This window comes from Coptis chinensis, chromosome 3 (assembly GCF_015680905.1).
Source record: "Coptis chinensis isolate HL-2020 chromosome 3, ASM1568090v1, whole genome shotgun sequence".
Lineage (NCBI taxonomy): Eukaryota > Viridiplantae > Streptophyta > Magnoliopsida > Ranunculales > Ranunculaceae > Coptis > Coptis chinensis.
Window position 1 is genome coordinate 35,289,474 of NC_141458.1, and position 16,175 is coordinate 35,305,648.

The following is a 16,175-nucleotide window of genomic DNA, read 5'->3' on the forward strand; positions in this document are numbered from 1 at the left end:
TTATTGCTGGTACCTTTGAATAAGTCGGTCCCGTTCAGTTCACTTGGTTCCTGATCCGAAGGACTATGCTATCTATCTGTCTATGTTGCATTGAGAGCAACGAGGAACTGACACAGTGACACTCACACATCTCCTTCTCCTTTAATTCCATCCCATTATTAGAGCAAGGATGGTATACAGTTCCTGTGGTTCATGCATGTATTCACAACACAAAGATATGCATACAACGTAGTATCTTTTTTATGTGTATAAAAAAAGGCAATCTGAACTTATATATCAATGATAAGCTCCTTTTATCCACCTGTGACATAAAAGCATATGAAAAAGTCATTAATCACAGGGTTACCGGTTACCAATATATTTGGAGAAATGATTATGCAAATGAGGCACATTTTACTACATTTTCTATCAAACTTTAAGAAAATAAAATGGAGGTACCTTTTTAAAAAAGATTCACCACTTAACAGTCCTGAAACACAGAACAAATTATGTATATCTCTTGTGATCCTAGCTACTCTTTCTAAGATAGAATTCACACTTTCACATACGTTCCATACTCCATATAAATCAGAACTACAACCTGATCGAGGGTGCTGGATCATATGCATATGGAATTATGGATTTGTCATTTTTCCCATTTGTTAATTCTAATAGAAGTTGTACTCCCCAACCTCATAGATCTGTGACAACTGATACGTTCAACTCTGCTTAGGAGTTGGGATTCCATTGCTTAACGTGCATCCAAGGCTACTCCCACGTACTTGGGCGAATTCATGGCCTCCGTTTAGAAGTTCAAGAGTCCAAGTGACCAAAGGCTTAGGACAACCAACAAACTAACTTAAGGCTATAGGCTGCTGGTGGTATCAACTAGCAAAGTTGGTAAAACTTTTGGGTGATGATACTAAAAGTCTGAGGCTCGAATCCTGTCAGCACCAAAAAATTACTAATCTCATTTAAAACATGTTTGCCAATAAAATAAAAAAACAAAAACATAAGGCTATATTTTTTTAAAATAAAATTCTCATGTGTATTGTCCTTGGTATTGTTTGGACCTTAGTATTGTCCTTGGTATTGTTTGGACTTTGTTGAGGCTATCTGGGGACTCATGATCAAGTTTGAGTCAATTAGAATTTCCCATGTGTATAGGGAAATGAATAGAGCAGGTAACCTCTTAGCCAAAACAAGTACTACTTAGGACAGTCTTTTGAATCAAGTTGAGACCTTCTATAGCATTGCCCCACTAATATTTGATCCCAATGTAATAGTGGAGGAAGATGCTCTAGGTAAGATGTATCAAAGATGTTGAATCAATACAGATTGGGGTCTGCCAAACCCCAAATCATTTCAAATAATAATAATAATAATAATATATCATGTTCTAAGATTAGACTTTTTTGAATGAGCTAAATTTTTGTGAGCATGTTCTCTATAGTAGGGAGATCCTATCTACAAAAATTCAGCACTTCATTCAACTTTTTAGTCTACAATTTTGTTTGGATTCATTTACAATATGGCTCTATCCCTCTTCATATATATATATTGAAAAGAAAAACATAAGTTGGTGTTTGGATCTCATTTTTTCAAAAAATCAGTTTTTCTCAATAAGTATATTTCTGAAAAAAATATTTATTTTAAAAACAATTCTTGAATAAACATGTTTGTTTGATTTTTTTTTAAAAGCTATTTTATCGAACTAGTAAATTTTGTGATATTTCTCAAAATATCTTAGCATATCTCGGCATGTTTCACTAATGGCACCCTGGCAATCCATATGCCTTTTGGTGAAAAGTTACTTTCTAGTTTCTACATTATTATTATTATTATTTTCCACTCCTTACTAAACTTTCTACGAAAATAGAGACTAAACATTTTTTTTTTTTTGATAAATGTTTATTGACAATAAATAAATAAGATCCACTCCTAAGAGTCTAAGACTAGTTTAAAAAATGTGTTTTATATAAGCTGCAAATTCCAACCGTAGTTATAACTTATACGCACGAAAAAGCAGGTCGTGCTTCAATCTACAACAACATTGATCAGATGATGCCATCTTCAGAAAACTTTGAAAACAAAGATATCCATTTTTAACTAAGCTAAATTAAACTACTGTTTTGAGCGCAAAACAAACTACATAGCCCAACTTGCTATTTGTTGCTCACTTGCTGTCACATGCTTGAAAAGTTTGAGACACTTTGTACTTTTTAAGTTACATTTGAATTTCAGATTTGTGTTTTTAAGTTCATCAAAGTTAGTGTCATGTGAATGTGAAGGCATGAACTCATACAGTCGAATGCCTAATTAAAGCTTATCTTCCTTCAATCGATCTTTAGAAAGTCACATGAGCGTCTTAATCACGCAAAACATAATACAACGGAAAATGATTCAATGCAGATGAATGCATTTGTAATTAAGCCAACACACCATCTGATGATCTTTTGATACGTTTACCATTATCAACCAAAGGCTCTCACACCCTTACAACTAAGTTACAAGCACATGAGTCTCAATGCATGATCTTTGTTCTTTACCCAATGTACCATAACATTACCTTAATTTAATATTCATAGTACATTTGTTCATAGTAATAAGTTAATCATCAACTTAATTAACTCCAATTTATGTGCCCCTAGATCGAATTGTACGAATGTCGCACTTGGTTTGACTATTGACCAAATTATTAGCCCGCATCGTTAATTGTCCTATACTCCACTACTCCATATTGGCCTAGTGGATCATCTGATTTCCTTAGGTTGATTATTCTATTATAGCATCTCGTTTGAAGATTTAGTTAGTGGCCTAAACTTACTAAAATGTCCAGAATCACGCTGGATATTTAAAATACATTCAATGGTTCCACACACCTATGGAATTGGATTAAAAACCCTAATTGTAATCCAATTACAGGGAAATTCCACCCTAGTTTTAGAGGATAGGAAATAGGTGATACCACTTTAGAGATTTGGTGTTAGATTGGACTAATGTAATTAGGGAACTTGAGGGTGGGGGACTCTTGTAATAGGGAGTTATTTCTTTGTTCTCTTCTTTTGTTTCTTTCTAGTCACACATATACAAGTGAGGTACCCTCACTAGTTGTACTTGTTGTGTTTTTGCACCCCATTCTAATAAAATTTATTTGTCAAAAAAATAATAATAATAAATAAATAAATAAAAATCCACCCAAGTTACGGTATAAGAATCTTCTCATTTTCTTTGTTCTAAGGTTTCTTTATTTTCCCACTCTTAGTGAGTGGAAACTCAATTATTTATATTTTTCTCAACTGCTTTCATGACATGATAGAATATGCATGATTATGTTAAGAAAAAAGTTTAACATTAACATATTTGAAGGCTATGAAACTGAATGACCATAAAATAGACGGAAAAATATTAAAAACAAAGCAGTAATGAAAGGAGGGTGGGTGGGGGGCATAAATCCAAAACAAAAGTAAAACAAAAACTACCGAAATGGAGGTAAATAAGTGTTGTTGATTGATTTACCTCTGTAATAGTTTAAACCCAACATTCATTAACTTTAGAAGATAAATGTTGTTGATTAATCTGCCTTTAATTGTGATTTCTATGAGCTATTGTCTTTGTTGTTCATTTTCAGGAACTCCTCTTCTATGTACACCCGGTTCCGCGACGCCGATGTGAAACATTTGGGGTTTTGTAAAACACAAAAATGAAAGTGTGAATTGAAAGATCTAAAGGAAGCACTAATGTTTAATTGAAACGAATAATAGAAAAAAGTGACTAAATGAAAATGAATTAAACCGAAAACGATGAATAATCAAAAACATAAACAAAATAATAGAATTAGAATCTGAGTGTGAGAGACTTTTGAATGATGAAGAGAGTTGGAGATTTGTGAAAGAAAAAGTGATGGAGATTGTTTGCTACATAAGAAGAGTTTTCTAAATTTGTGTGCCATTTTTTTTTTTCCCGTTGTCATTTAAGTTATCGAAAGGGTTGTTTTCGGTTAGTTTAGGAAGAAATATTTACCTATTTACCCTTTGTGGGAAGAGCAAAAAAAATGTGGTTGTCCAACTTTCCAACACCCTTTCGATTTAAAACTTTGGCCTAGCAAGTTTTGGCATTATATATAAGGTAACTTTTGTTCTAGGCTATCTAAACAAATTTAATTGCTATAACTAAAATCATATTTGCTCTTCTAGGTATTAATGGGTTGGTCTTATATATGTTGGCTTAGTTTATGAAGAAATATATTGAGCTATAATAATTGATCGAATAATGAATTATTATCTTAGGCTCTATTTTGAATTTTGATAGCGCTGAAAAAGTTTGTGTAATTTTTCTTACAAACTCGTATGATAGCTGCTTGATTTCTATTGGATAGCTTAGCACCTGCAAAAGAAATCATACAAAAACTTTGAAAACATCCTCCCCTATAAACACTTTCCCCTATCAAACACTCATGGTGCAAAAAAATTAGGGTGATCTTGGACACACCCATAAAAACACTCCCGTACCCCAATTTTAAAATAAATAAGTAAAATTATTTAAGACATATTTAAGTTCCTAAATTATTATTTTTTTATTAGGCGTGCTCAAAACAAAACAAGTCATTTACTTATTTTTCTTTCTTTAAAAAAAATAAAAAATGTTCTTGAATTCTTCTCCAATAATTTACCTCGCTCTCTAACAACATTTCTCTCACCAATAAGCATGATTACAAATCAACAAGTAATTATTTTGAATTCTGAAGTACAAGATTATAAGACCGTTGTTTTTTTTTTTTTTTTTTTTTTTTTCTTTCTTATTGGAAATACCCCAAATGAATTTGGGAGATATTATTGGATTGAAGCAGTTATTGGGGTATGACAAAAACTTTAGTTAGTTATAGGGTATGGGAGTGGTTTTATGGGTGTGTCCAAGATCACTCAAAAATTAGTATATAAAATATAAATGCATTACTATGAGTGAAGATTCAATTCCCACGAGATAGTTATTTCCATGATATCATAGAGCCATATTAGTAACAAAACACTATAGTATTCAAGAGAGGAATCAAAGCTTCACAATCAGCCTAATAATGTACACACTGCACAGTAACCACGCACTTAGATTTAATTAAGATCTTTTATTTTCTAGGGTTTATATGGTTAGAATACATATCAATTATTTATCAACCCATCCTCCATTTATGAAATAATTCGTATTGAACTATATAATAGATCAATTCTAAAGGATTGCTAAGCTTCTCAAATGCTACAGAAAACTAAAAGTAAAAGAGGCTATTGTATAAATTCAATACCCTCTCTATTTTAATAAAGGATAGGGTCAATCACGTAATAGCCAATTAAACTTTTTCTCAATCAACAGATAACAATTCAAACTGTGTTAAATTATTCTAAATGATCAATTAGTGAACTAAATCAAATAACAAATATAACTAAATTGGTATGTTAATGTGTATAACTCAATCATATATCGGAAAAAAAAAAAAAAAAAAAAAAAAAAAACTCAATTATATATATATATATATATATATATATATATATATATATATATATATATATATATATATATATATATATATATATAAAAACAACAACAATATATGAACAACTTACTATATATATAATATTCAACGACAACAATAAAAAATATAATTCACTAAATAAAAAAAAAAACAATAAGAAATAATTAAGCTCACAATATCCCTTTATATTAATAAATTTTACTTTTCTTTTACGTTCATTATTCCACGAACCAAGAGTGATTTTTCGCTCCCAGCGATATTGCTCCAAAGCCTCCAAGCAGGACTCTAGAACCAACCACCTGTTAGTAAAATAAGAAAGCCAGGTAGCCAAAAACCATCGAAAATCTTGACTTTCTATTTTATCTCTATAAAATATAAAATGAAAAATAGAGAAAACAACATTGTTCACTATTTTGAGTAAACACTACAAATTTTAATTTAATAAAAAATATATATGATATCAATATCAATTACCAAATTGAATCAGGGTTTGACTTTAGTTGTGAATGAGTGTTTAATATATAACCAACAAAAAAATTCAAGTGAAATATTGGTCAGTTTGCATTTTCCTCTTGAATTTATGATTTAATCGATGATATAGACAAATACAAAGAAACTAATCCATATGAATCTCACATGGAAATGTTTATGTGGTAGTCTTCAAGATAATGAGATTTTAACGTTAGTTCATCAAACGAAGAGACTAACAAAAGATATTAGAGAACTTGATGAATACAAGGTAGGGCCAGACTAACTTCGATTGCGGAATCACATGCTCAGGTGGAGAAGATGAAGAGAAATTCCATTTTTATTTTGATATAAGATAAGGGACAAATTAGGAAGTTGGAAATAAAGTCGATTACTACTAAGTTGGCTTTCTAGTTATGTTGGACAGGTGGTTGATTCTAGAGTCCCTTTGGAGGCCTTGGAGCAATATCGCTGGGAGCAAAAAATCACTCCACGAACCAATGTCTTGAAACCTTAGCAGACTGACACACACACACACACACACACACACACACACACACACACACACATATATATATATATATGAACAACTTACTCATGCCTCTGTTTAGTAAAAATAACTCAATCATATATAAGCTCATGCCTCTGTTCATGGCCGACTCTGAGGTTTAAAATAACTCAATCCTAAAAGTCTTAATTCAGTTTAAAATTTTGTCTAACATATTATATATTCAAACTCATAATTCATAAACAAAAGAAATTTTAAATTGAAATAATAGATTAAGCAATTTAAATAATTTTAGCATTGAGAGTTTGAGACCTCATACATTTGTTAGAAATTTTTTTGACTTTTGTAGGAAAAAGCCAAAAAGAGAAAAAATCCGGCATCCTCATCTCTTGTTTTGCTACAGTAAGTATGTAAGTTTTGTTTCGTTTATTTTGTTTAGTGCAGTTGGGCTTTTAAGTTTTTACTAAATGGGCCGAGCCAAACAGCTAAACTAAAAACAAAATGAATATGGACGTGGGTCAGTGGGTGTGCACTTGTGTAGCCAGCCCTGCCTCTGTTTAGTAAATTATCAAAGTCTTTTTCTGTGAATATTTAATTTTCCAAACCAAGAAATGAAGAAAAGAAAATGATATTCACCCTTTTCCTATAGAAAACTTCAGAGAAAATAAAAATTGGCTATTACTAGGAGGGAAAGTTGAGTCACCTTAAATAAAATCAGAGGACAAATGAATAATTTCCATATCTACCTGATTGTACGTGGACTTGTAAATTTTTTATTTTACACAAAGATGGGCATTTCACATGGAATTCTCCTGATTGCCATCTTCCACGATCTTCCAAGCACTCATATCCAATAAACAAACCAAAAAACTTATAAATTATTCGTCACAATTAACAACATTAAATTGATATCAAGTTACAGATACCAAGGCAAAGTTAGTAGCTAAATTATGCGTACTCTAGAATCTCTCAATTATATATATTGCGCACCCCCTATGGGTTTTAAGTGTTATGCAGTTCGATCACAAGCCAAAATAATAATTATATTAAATGGAGTTTCTAATGGGCTCACAAAGAATGTGACTCAACGCCTACAATCTTGGCCTTCGGAAAAAGTACAATTCTTTGGAAACTGCAAACTAGGTGGAAGAGAGCTATTCACAATGGCATATCTCTCATACTCAACTTCGGAACAGATGCAGTAGCAAAACAAGGTGCAACACTCACTCTATCATAAAACTTGAATGTCCTGACTGAAAATACTATAGATTTAGTTAAGTCTGGAATTGTAAGTGTGGTGGTTAAATATCATACATACCGATATTAGTCTTTATTTCACTAATATCTAATAACCGATATATTTATATAAATTTCAGGTACAAAGAAAAGAGACAAAGATGGATACATGTCACAAAACTATTGGATGAAGACTTGTAGAGCAACTATAAAAAGATTGGATGGCAGAAGAGAGGGACAGATTTCATATTCCCACCACTTTATTTTTTCTTTTCTCATATCTAAACCAGAGAGAACTTTGTAAACCACCATTAATGAGTAATGAAAAACTTACTTGATCACAACATTCTCTTCTTGTATCGCACATTAAGCTCTAAAAGCATGTGAGAAACTTTTACTTTTTGTACATTTTTTCATTATTTATAAAATCCCTACTTGCATGCAAAAATAGGTCAATAATAGGTTATTATTAACTTAAAATTCAAAGGATAACAATTAAGTTCTAAAAAAATGAAGTTGCTATTATATTGAAATATTCTTAGATATCAAATTATTGGTCTAAAATGAGTTGAGTTGATAAGGAATTAAGGATAGGGTTAGGCTTGATTGCTTTAATTGTTTAGAGCTCACTTAAAGCTTATAAAATCGAGCCTGAACAGATTTTATTTAACGAAAGAGATGAGAAGTTGAGATTATACATACTAAAGCTCAATTTTCTCGGCTCTAATACCATCACTACAATGAAAACTAAATGACCCGATGTTGTTCTTGGAACTGTACAAGTTGATCTTGACACATTTATTACAGCTCGTACCGTTAAGATTCGAACCTAAGTATATTAAAGCTCAAAGTTTTAGGCTCAAATTCGATCTATCTATATTATAATTTAAGAATATGTAACTCAACCATGGTTGAAGAATAAGAAAGACAAAAAAAATCCATGAATTCTCACTAGAAGAAATTACTAGCTCTTGCCCTGTAAAAACAAGTACAACATTACAACAACATAAGGATTAGGGCTGCACTTGACATTGGATGCATATAAACTCATTTATTTTGATCAATTTTATTGTTAAAAGGCAGGACAAAATGCTGAAATTATTCAAGGGAACTGAGTAATAAAATAACAGAAACAGACCCCAATATGAGTTTTGACTGTTGAAACTTGAAGCCGTTGGTTCACAAACCAAAGTAATTAAGAGTTTAAGACTATAACTAATACTTAGCCTACAAACACCTAAAATTTCTCAAAATGAGTTGCAGCACTTCTATGAGAAAAGCTTAGGACCCAAGTATGTCCTAAACGGTTCCAGACTACAAAAAAAATTTCCACATCAACTTCACAAAAAAAGTCCTAAGCAAATGTGTGGTCCGAAACCACTTAGGACAGACCTCGGTCCTAAGCGCTGAGGACCGAAGTATTTTCCATACATCTAGTGATACAGAAACTCGAGAAAGCATTACTTATTATGAATATCTCAGTCCAATAATCAGCTCTGTATTAAATACTCAAAATCATTGAAGTTGTTATAGGCTTTTAGCAGAAATTAAATCCCAGTAATTAAATGCAACCAACAGAAGGGATTCCATATAGAGAGAGGGAAGAGAAAAGAATAAAAGAAGCAACAGAAATGCAAGAACCAAGAAAACCACAACTATGCAATCTGGAAACTACTCATCAAGAGACTAAACTAACATATAACCCGTTGAAGGGATTTTGATTCTCAAGGCAGTTGCAACAGCAACCAAAGTAAATATTAACTATACTAGAGATATTAAAGATAAAACAATAAAAAATTGCTCCTAATTCAGAACCCCAAGGATTCTTTCTATAAATTGCAACACCACCCATCAGAGATCTATAGCAACAAGCATTTCAAGGAGAGAAGCATAACTTTGCTATATCTCTTCAACCACATATATGGATTCAAAGAAGTCTAAGATCAGTGAGATAGTTAAGCTTCAACAAATCCTCAAGAAGTGGAGGAAGCTTGCAAATGTACCAAAGAATAGCAGCAAAAGCAACTGCAACACTAACACCCCCACTAGTTCCCATCCTTGTAGCAATAAGAGTATCAAGTTTCTCAAGAAAACACTTTCTTTCTCAGATAATTCTGTTTTGGCGAGTACGAGTGACATTGTTCCCAAAGGCTTCCTTGCTGTTTGTGTAGGTAAAGAGCTAAAAAAATTCATAATCCCAATGGAGTACTTAGGTCATAGAGCATTTGGCATTTTACTTCAAGAAGCTGAAGAAGAATTTGGATTTCAAAACGAAGGAGCACTTAGGATTCCTTGCGAAGTCTCTGTGTTTGAGAAGATCTTAAAAGTTGTAGAAGAGAAAAAGGAGGTATTCTTCATGCAAGAGTTTATTGTAAGTGGAGATAAAGATATACTTGGATGTTGCGCATCAGTATCACAGCTGAATCAATCCTTCCACACTCACAATCCAATTTGCAGATAACTCCTATTTTTCCTTTTTGTTTCAAATTTTAGTTTCTTCTTTTTTTTCACTGAAGGCATTATATGAGAAAGAGAGAATGGGATCTACCATGTATAGAAAATGTATCAAAGAAAATTATATAGAAGAATAAGGTAGAACTCATGCATTCAGGTGAGAAATGTTACAATTTGGAAATTTATTAAAGATCCACATGTTCTTTTACTTTTCCGTCTAGCTTCCTGATTCCTTTACTTGTTAAGATACTTCAATTAAGGTTTATTGATCAGTGGCTCTCTCATAAATTTTGTTCTACTTCATAGATCTACTTATACAGCTATTAATTTCTTGCAAGCTAGGTAGTTTTCCTATTGAAAAATTGAAGTCCAAATATGTATTTGTCCATGCAATGTAAGAAGAATGATATATATATGGTTTACAAAATTTTCACCTCTCCGTTGTTATGAAGCAGTGATATATTGTACTCAGAGCATGCATTGAACTGATGAACATGACTGAAACTAGTCCAAGATAGTTCTAAACGAACATGAATCATTGTCTAAGTTATGGTGCACACTAAGCCGGAATACATGTGAAAAATGTTCAAACTACTGCGAAGTTGTAATGTGCATTTCATGAAGTTAATTTTAATATGAGTTTACATTCAAAGCACTAAGAACACCAAGATTGCCACTACTACATAGTACATACATCTATCTAGTTTCGTGATTCCGAACCAAACTTCGGAATTCCGCCCAATATTTTGGTTTTTCAAAAAACCAGAATTCCAAATATAAAGTCGAAATATTAATTATTCCGAAATCAATTAAAATTTCAAATATGATAGGGGTCGAAATTTAATGAATTTCAGTTTTTGAATTTGTTGGAATTCCGAAAATTTCAAAATCCCGAACTATACATATATCTATCAACATGTTTTGTTATTATCTCTGCTCGTAATTTTTAATTTTTAATCAAGTAGGCGTAGAAATTTAGATTATGTCATATGGTGGCCGGAGCTGACCATCATAAACTTTGGAGCAGCCAAATCAAAACCATGGCAATTATATTGGGGGAAAGTGGGAAACCATGGCAATTATATTGGGGGTGGAGCCTCCCTGGAGTGCCATACTCTATATGACTCAATTGGTGAAAAGAGTGCACATAGCTTACAGCTTCATTCGTCATGTGAAAACAGTACGTCTCACATGGACAAGTTCTTGTCACGGCGACTGGTACGTTGAAGTCCATTTTATCCGCCACGTACGTACTCCGACAAAGTCGATCTTCACCATTTTTTCTGTACCTTACTCTTCGTAGGATGAATGAGGATATTGAATATAATCAAAGATCAAGATGCCACGGAGCCAATCAGCTATGACATGCGCAGCATTTCCAATTGCAACCAGTGCAATTGATTTCCATTCCTCATTTGATTCCTCAAATTTGGAGAAAATTACCTAGGCTTCTGCTCTTTATCAAGCTGATGGCGAATAGCGTTTTCCTCCCCCTGTATTCATTGAACTGAATTCCCTTTTTAGAATTAGCAACACTAAATATATCTCATGCTTGTTCCTAAGAGTATTTTTCGATCACATGAATATCGTTTTCCTCCCCTTGTATTCATACAATTGATTTCCCTTTTTAGAATTAGCAACGCTAAATATATCTCATGCTTGTTCCTAAGAGTAATTTTTTATCACATACTGCCCGGCCTTCAACTCATTTTTCTCCTCCAACTATGCATGATTTGTGTAGTTTAGGTTTGTGAAGCAGTTCATAAGTGAAAGAAGAAAAATTCAAAATAGAGGTTTTAAAATAATCACTTAGAGCATCTCTAGGTGGTGGTAGCATACTCTTCATATTTGAAGAAAAAGTTTGAAAAAGCCGGTCGCCAATTTCGACCAACTCTAGGTGGTCGCAAAATTTCTTTTGAAATTCATTGTAAAAGCCATTAGTGCTTGGGCGCCATCTGATCGCTCGTCGTCACTACGTCAAGATTTAATGACGCGTGCTATCGAATACAAAGTCCGGAATTTCAAGAAATTGTTTCATTCTCACCCAACACTCCAAAACTATCTCCACAACTATAGCTTCTTCTTCATCATTGCAAAAAGCTAGCCAACATACCGATGTTGCCGAATTAACTCAACAATCCTGTTATTTTGATCAAGGCTTAAAATTTCGATATCGGTTAATATATCGGTGTACCTAAAAACCGAGATATATCGGATATATCGATTTTTTTTGTGACTAGTCCAAACTATTTAAAATATCGGAAATATCGGACATATAATATCGAAATATCAGAAATATATCGAAAATATATTGGAAATATCGGATTTATATTTAAAAATGGTCAAAAAGTCAACCGATATATATCAATTATATCGGAAATATCGATTATATCGGCGATATAAAGTTTCATATCGGAAATTCCGATATATCTCGGAAAAAAAGGGGTTCAATATTCGGTAGATATATGTCGAAAATATCGATATCGGTGTACCAATTTACCGAGATATATCGGCGAGATATCAGATATCTCGGTGATATTTTGGGCCATGATTTTGATACACTCGATCAAGAGAGGTGCCAAATTTGCACCTCAAGAAAACACCTTGCGTTGTCATGCAAGTATATGAACAAAAAGTGTCCTAAAGCACCACATTGTCAAGGTTATATGCTCATACATAGAAGTTATAACGAAGATGGTGAAGAAGTGAGATTTTTGATATATGTCCTGGTATGGAATATATATATATATATATATATATATATATATATATATGGAGACAGTTTGTTGATATGCACGTGTTGTGGCGAGGATGATCATTGGTATAGGTATTGCCCCTATGCACAGGTATCATGCCCAAATAGTTGTGATGGTGTTAGAGAGCTGAAAAAGTTTGCGAACCTTGAAAGAAAAAGTCTTGATCTATTGAAGTGTTTAGTGTATGGAAAATGTGAGTGGTTAAATGCTGTAATGGAAAAGGTTAAGAGTGGTTAGAGTGTTGTAATGTGAGTGGTTAATGTTAATTATTTTATTTTCTATGACTATGTAATTTTTTTTTAATATGAATAAACTTTAATTTTATATAAATATATATTAGTTTAAATTAATATATATATAATAAAATAAAAATTGATTAACATTGTTTATTGATGATTAAAAATAAAAATGCATCTACGAAATTAAATTACAACAATCAATGTCGGTCACCCCTAATGCTCCATAGATGATCGACAAGGTCGCTTTTAAGTCTATCATGCATAGTCTTTGATTGAACTCGTAGAGTCCCCTCAATGTAGTGTTCCCGAGTAGGTAAGATCTATGGTTGCCCTTCTGGATCAAGAATGTACCTCCTCATTTCATAATTTTTATTCTTAGCTCCGATTATCATATTGTGCAATATGATACATGCTCTCATAATAATACTCATTGTCTCCACATGCCATAATTTGCAAGGTTTTACCAAAATCCCAAATTTAGCTTGCAAAACCCCAAAAGCTCTTTTAATATATTTTCTTGCAGCTTCTTGTATCGTTGCGAACCACTTCGTCTTTAGAGCATTAGGGTTTGAAATTGTTTGTATAAATGCCGCATAGTCAGGATAGATACCATCAACTAAATAATAACCCATATTATAGCTATGCTGATTTACATCAAAACAAACAGGTGGAGAAGTATCATTGATCACGTGCTCAAATACTGGCAAGTTGTCCAACACGTTGATATCATTGTGTGACCCTGGCATCCCAAAGAAAGAATGTCATATCCACAGGTCTTCGATTGTAACTTCCGAAAAATAACGGATGGTTTTTCGTGAATCGACCAATTGTAAGCACCTTGCCATCCAGTTAGACAATTATGTCATTCCCAATGCATACAATCAATGCTTCCCAACATACCTGACCATCCACATATGGCAGAATGTGCAAGCAAGCGTTCTATATCTGCAATATTTGGCATTCGCAAGTAGACTGAACCGTACAATTTGATAATTGCATCACAGAAATGCCTCAACGCCTGGTTTCCAGTTTGCTCGGAAATGTATAATTGATCGTCAAGTTGATCAGCCACCGTACCATAACCAAGAATACGCAAAGCTGCGACCACCTTGATCAGAGGATCTATACCAGGTTTACTAACATTGTTAAATTTAGGCTGAAAGTACTTAAAATGAGTCTGAATATCATTGAAGATGTGAAAAAATAAAGATTTTTTCATACGAAAGCGTAGTTTTAAATCCTCTTTCGGAAAGACAGGACGATCGACGAAGTAGTTGGCCTTCAAGATTTCCAAAGTCAGAGCATAGCTTCTATGTTTCACTTTTCGACCCTCCTTTGAACCACCATGTGGTGCCTTCGGAGCATGTACTTGTGTTTGTGCAAGTACAGCCAAATGGTGCTTCATAAGGGGAATGACGTTAACAAATTCTTCATCAAGATTATCTACCGAGTCTTCCACTGGAGAAGATGAAAAGAAGACGACGATGAAGATTGAAGGGGAAACATCTCATACACTTCATGATCCATTTTTTGGCAATGTGTGTGTGTTGTTTGTTAAGGATTGATGTGAAATGGTTAAGTTGTTTGATAAAAATGTTTGAGTTAAGTGTATGTAAAATGAAGAAGGAGATAAGTGTAGATATAGGAGGTAGAAATCCGGTCGTTTTTTGCCCATTTTTTCCCGTTAGAGCACGCGTCATTGGCAATGGCGCGCGCCAGTAGTAGTGGCGCGCAGTAGTAGTGGTCAAAGTAAAAAGAAAGTCGGGCGACATTTGCAATAGTGCGCGACATTACTATTGTCACTCCACATCCGCATCCAAATTGCCAAATTTGCGAACAAGAATACGAACAAGCAGGTGATGCGACCGTGAATGAGGCCGCCTAGAGATGGAATTCCGAGATATTCCGAACTTTTTCTTCAAATATGAAGAAAAAAACATGTTATACTACCACCTAGAGATGCTCTTATACTCGAAATAAGTTATCCTTATCTGCGCACCAATATATTGAGTTGCTATAGTTCTGGTGATGTGAATGCACATAATCATTAATTAAGCTAGACCTTCTGCTGCAGATTTGTTGCTTTTCAGTATTGTTCGTTTGTTTTTCATTTGAAAGAAAAGGGAGTGCACATGCTCAACTATAGCCAGCCCAAGGGGCGCACGCTCCCATGCCATGAAAAATAAGTTAGTTTTTTTTTTTTTTTTTTTCAATTTTTTATTTTTAAACAACGAGATTGGAAGTTGGAAAAGACAAGGGCGCGTGCGCTCCAATATGTCTTGCCCAACGCCCGCACGCGCCATAGTCTCCACACATCAGGTTATGAGATTTCACCAGTAAATCGAGATTATGTTTTCTACACTGAAATTTCGGCCCACTATAAAAATAAGTGTTTGGGTTTAGACCTAATGATTCTTGGCAAATAGTGAGAGAGATCTTGAGATAACAAAAGAGAGATTTGAGAGAGAACATTCTTTGTGAGTGTTGAGTGAATCATTCTAAGTGAGTGAAGAGAAAGCTCCTCTTTGTAATCCTCTATCTAGTTCATTCAATATATCATTGAGCTCGCCAGTGGACATAGGCACATTACCTAACCACGTATATCTAGTCTTGTGTGTGAGTGCATTCTTTACCTTATTCTCTACTATTGATTATTTTTATGTTGTTGTTGATATTGTGCTGATCTTGGGTTGTTGAATACTTTTTTTGTAGTTTGTTGTGATAGCTTTCGCGTTAGTCGCAACAATTGGTATCAGAGCCAGGTTAACGACCTTTGAATTTTGAGTTTTGGTGAAAAACCATAGTGTTCGAAATTTGTGTAGACAAGATGTTCGATAAAATTCCTGAGTGATTTTTTCTTGTGGGTTGCTTAGTGTGATTTGGGGAAATGGCTCCTAAGAGCATCTCTAGGTGGTAGTATAACCTGTCAAATTCTTCATATTTGAAGAAAAAATTCGGAATTTCTTGGAATTCCATCTCTAGGTGGCCTCATTCATGGTTGCATAACTTGT

The 16,175-nt window shown here is 33.5% G+C and overlaps 2 protein-coding genes across 2 annotated transcripts; one reads left to right on the top strand and one right to left on the bottom strand.

Annotated features, from left to right (window-relative positions):
- The first annotated feature begins 9,466 nt into the window (after window positions 1-9,466).
- LOC147509346 (uncharacterized) lies at window positions 9,467-10,359 on the top strand. The gene has a single exon (XM_086599212.1). It carries the CDS (start codon window positions 9,637-9,639, stop codon window positions 10,174-10,176), a length of 540 nt encoding a protein of 179 aa, XP_086455338.1. The 5' UTR covers window positions 9,467-9,636; the 3' UTR covers window positions 10,177-10,359.
- A 3,667-nt stretch (window positions 10,360-14,026) lies between these two features.
- LOC147509347 (uncharacterized) lies at window positions 14,027-14,569 on the bottom strand. The gene has a single exon (XM_086597783.1). The coding sequence runs from the start codon at window positions 14,567-14,569 to the stop codon at window positions 14,027-14,029; it is 543 nt and encodes a 180-aa protein (XP_086453909.1).
- Between the last annotated feature and the right edge of the window lie 1,606 nt (window positions 14,570-16,175).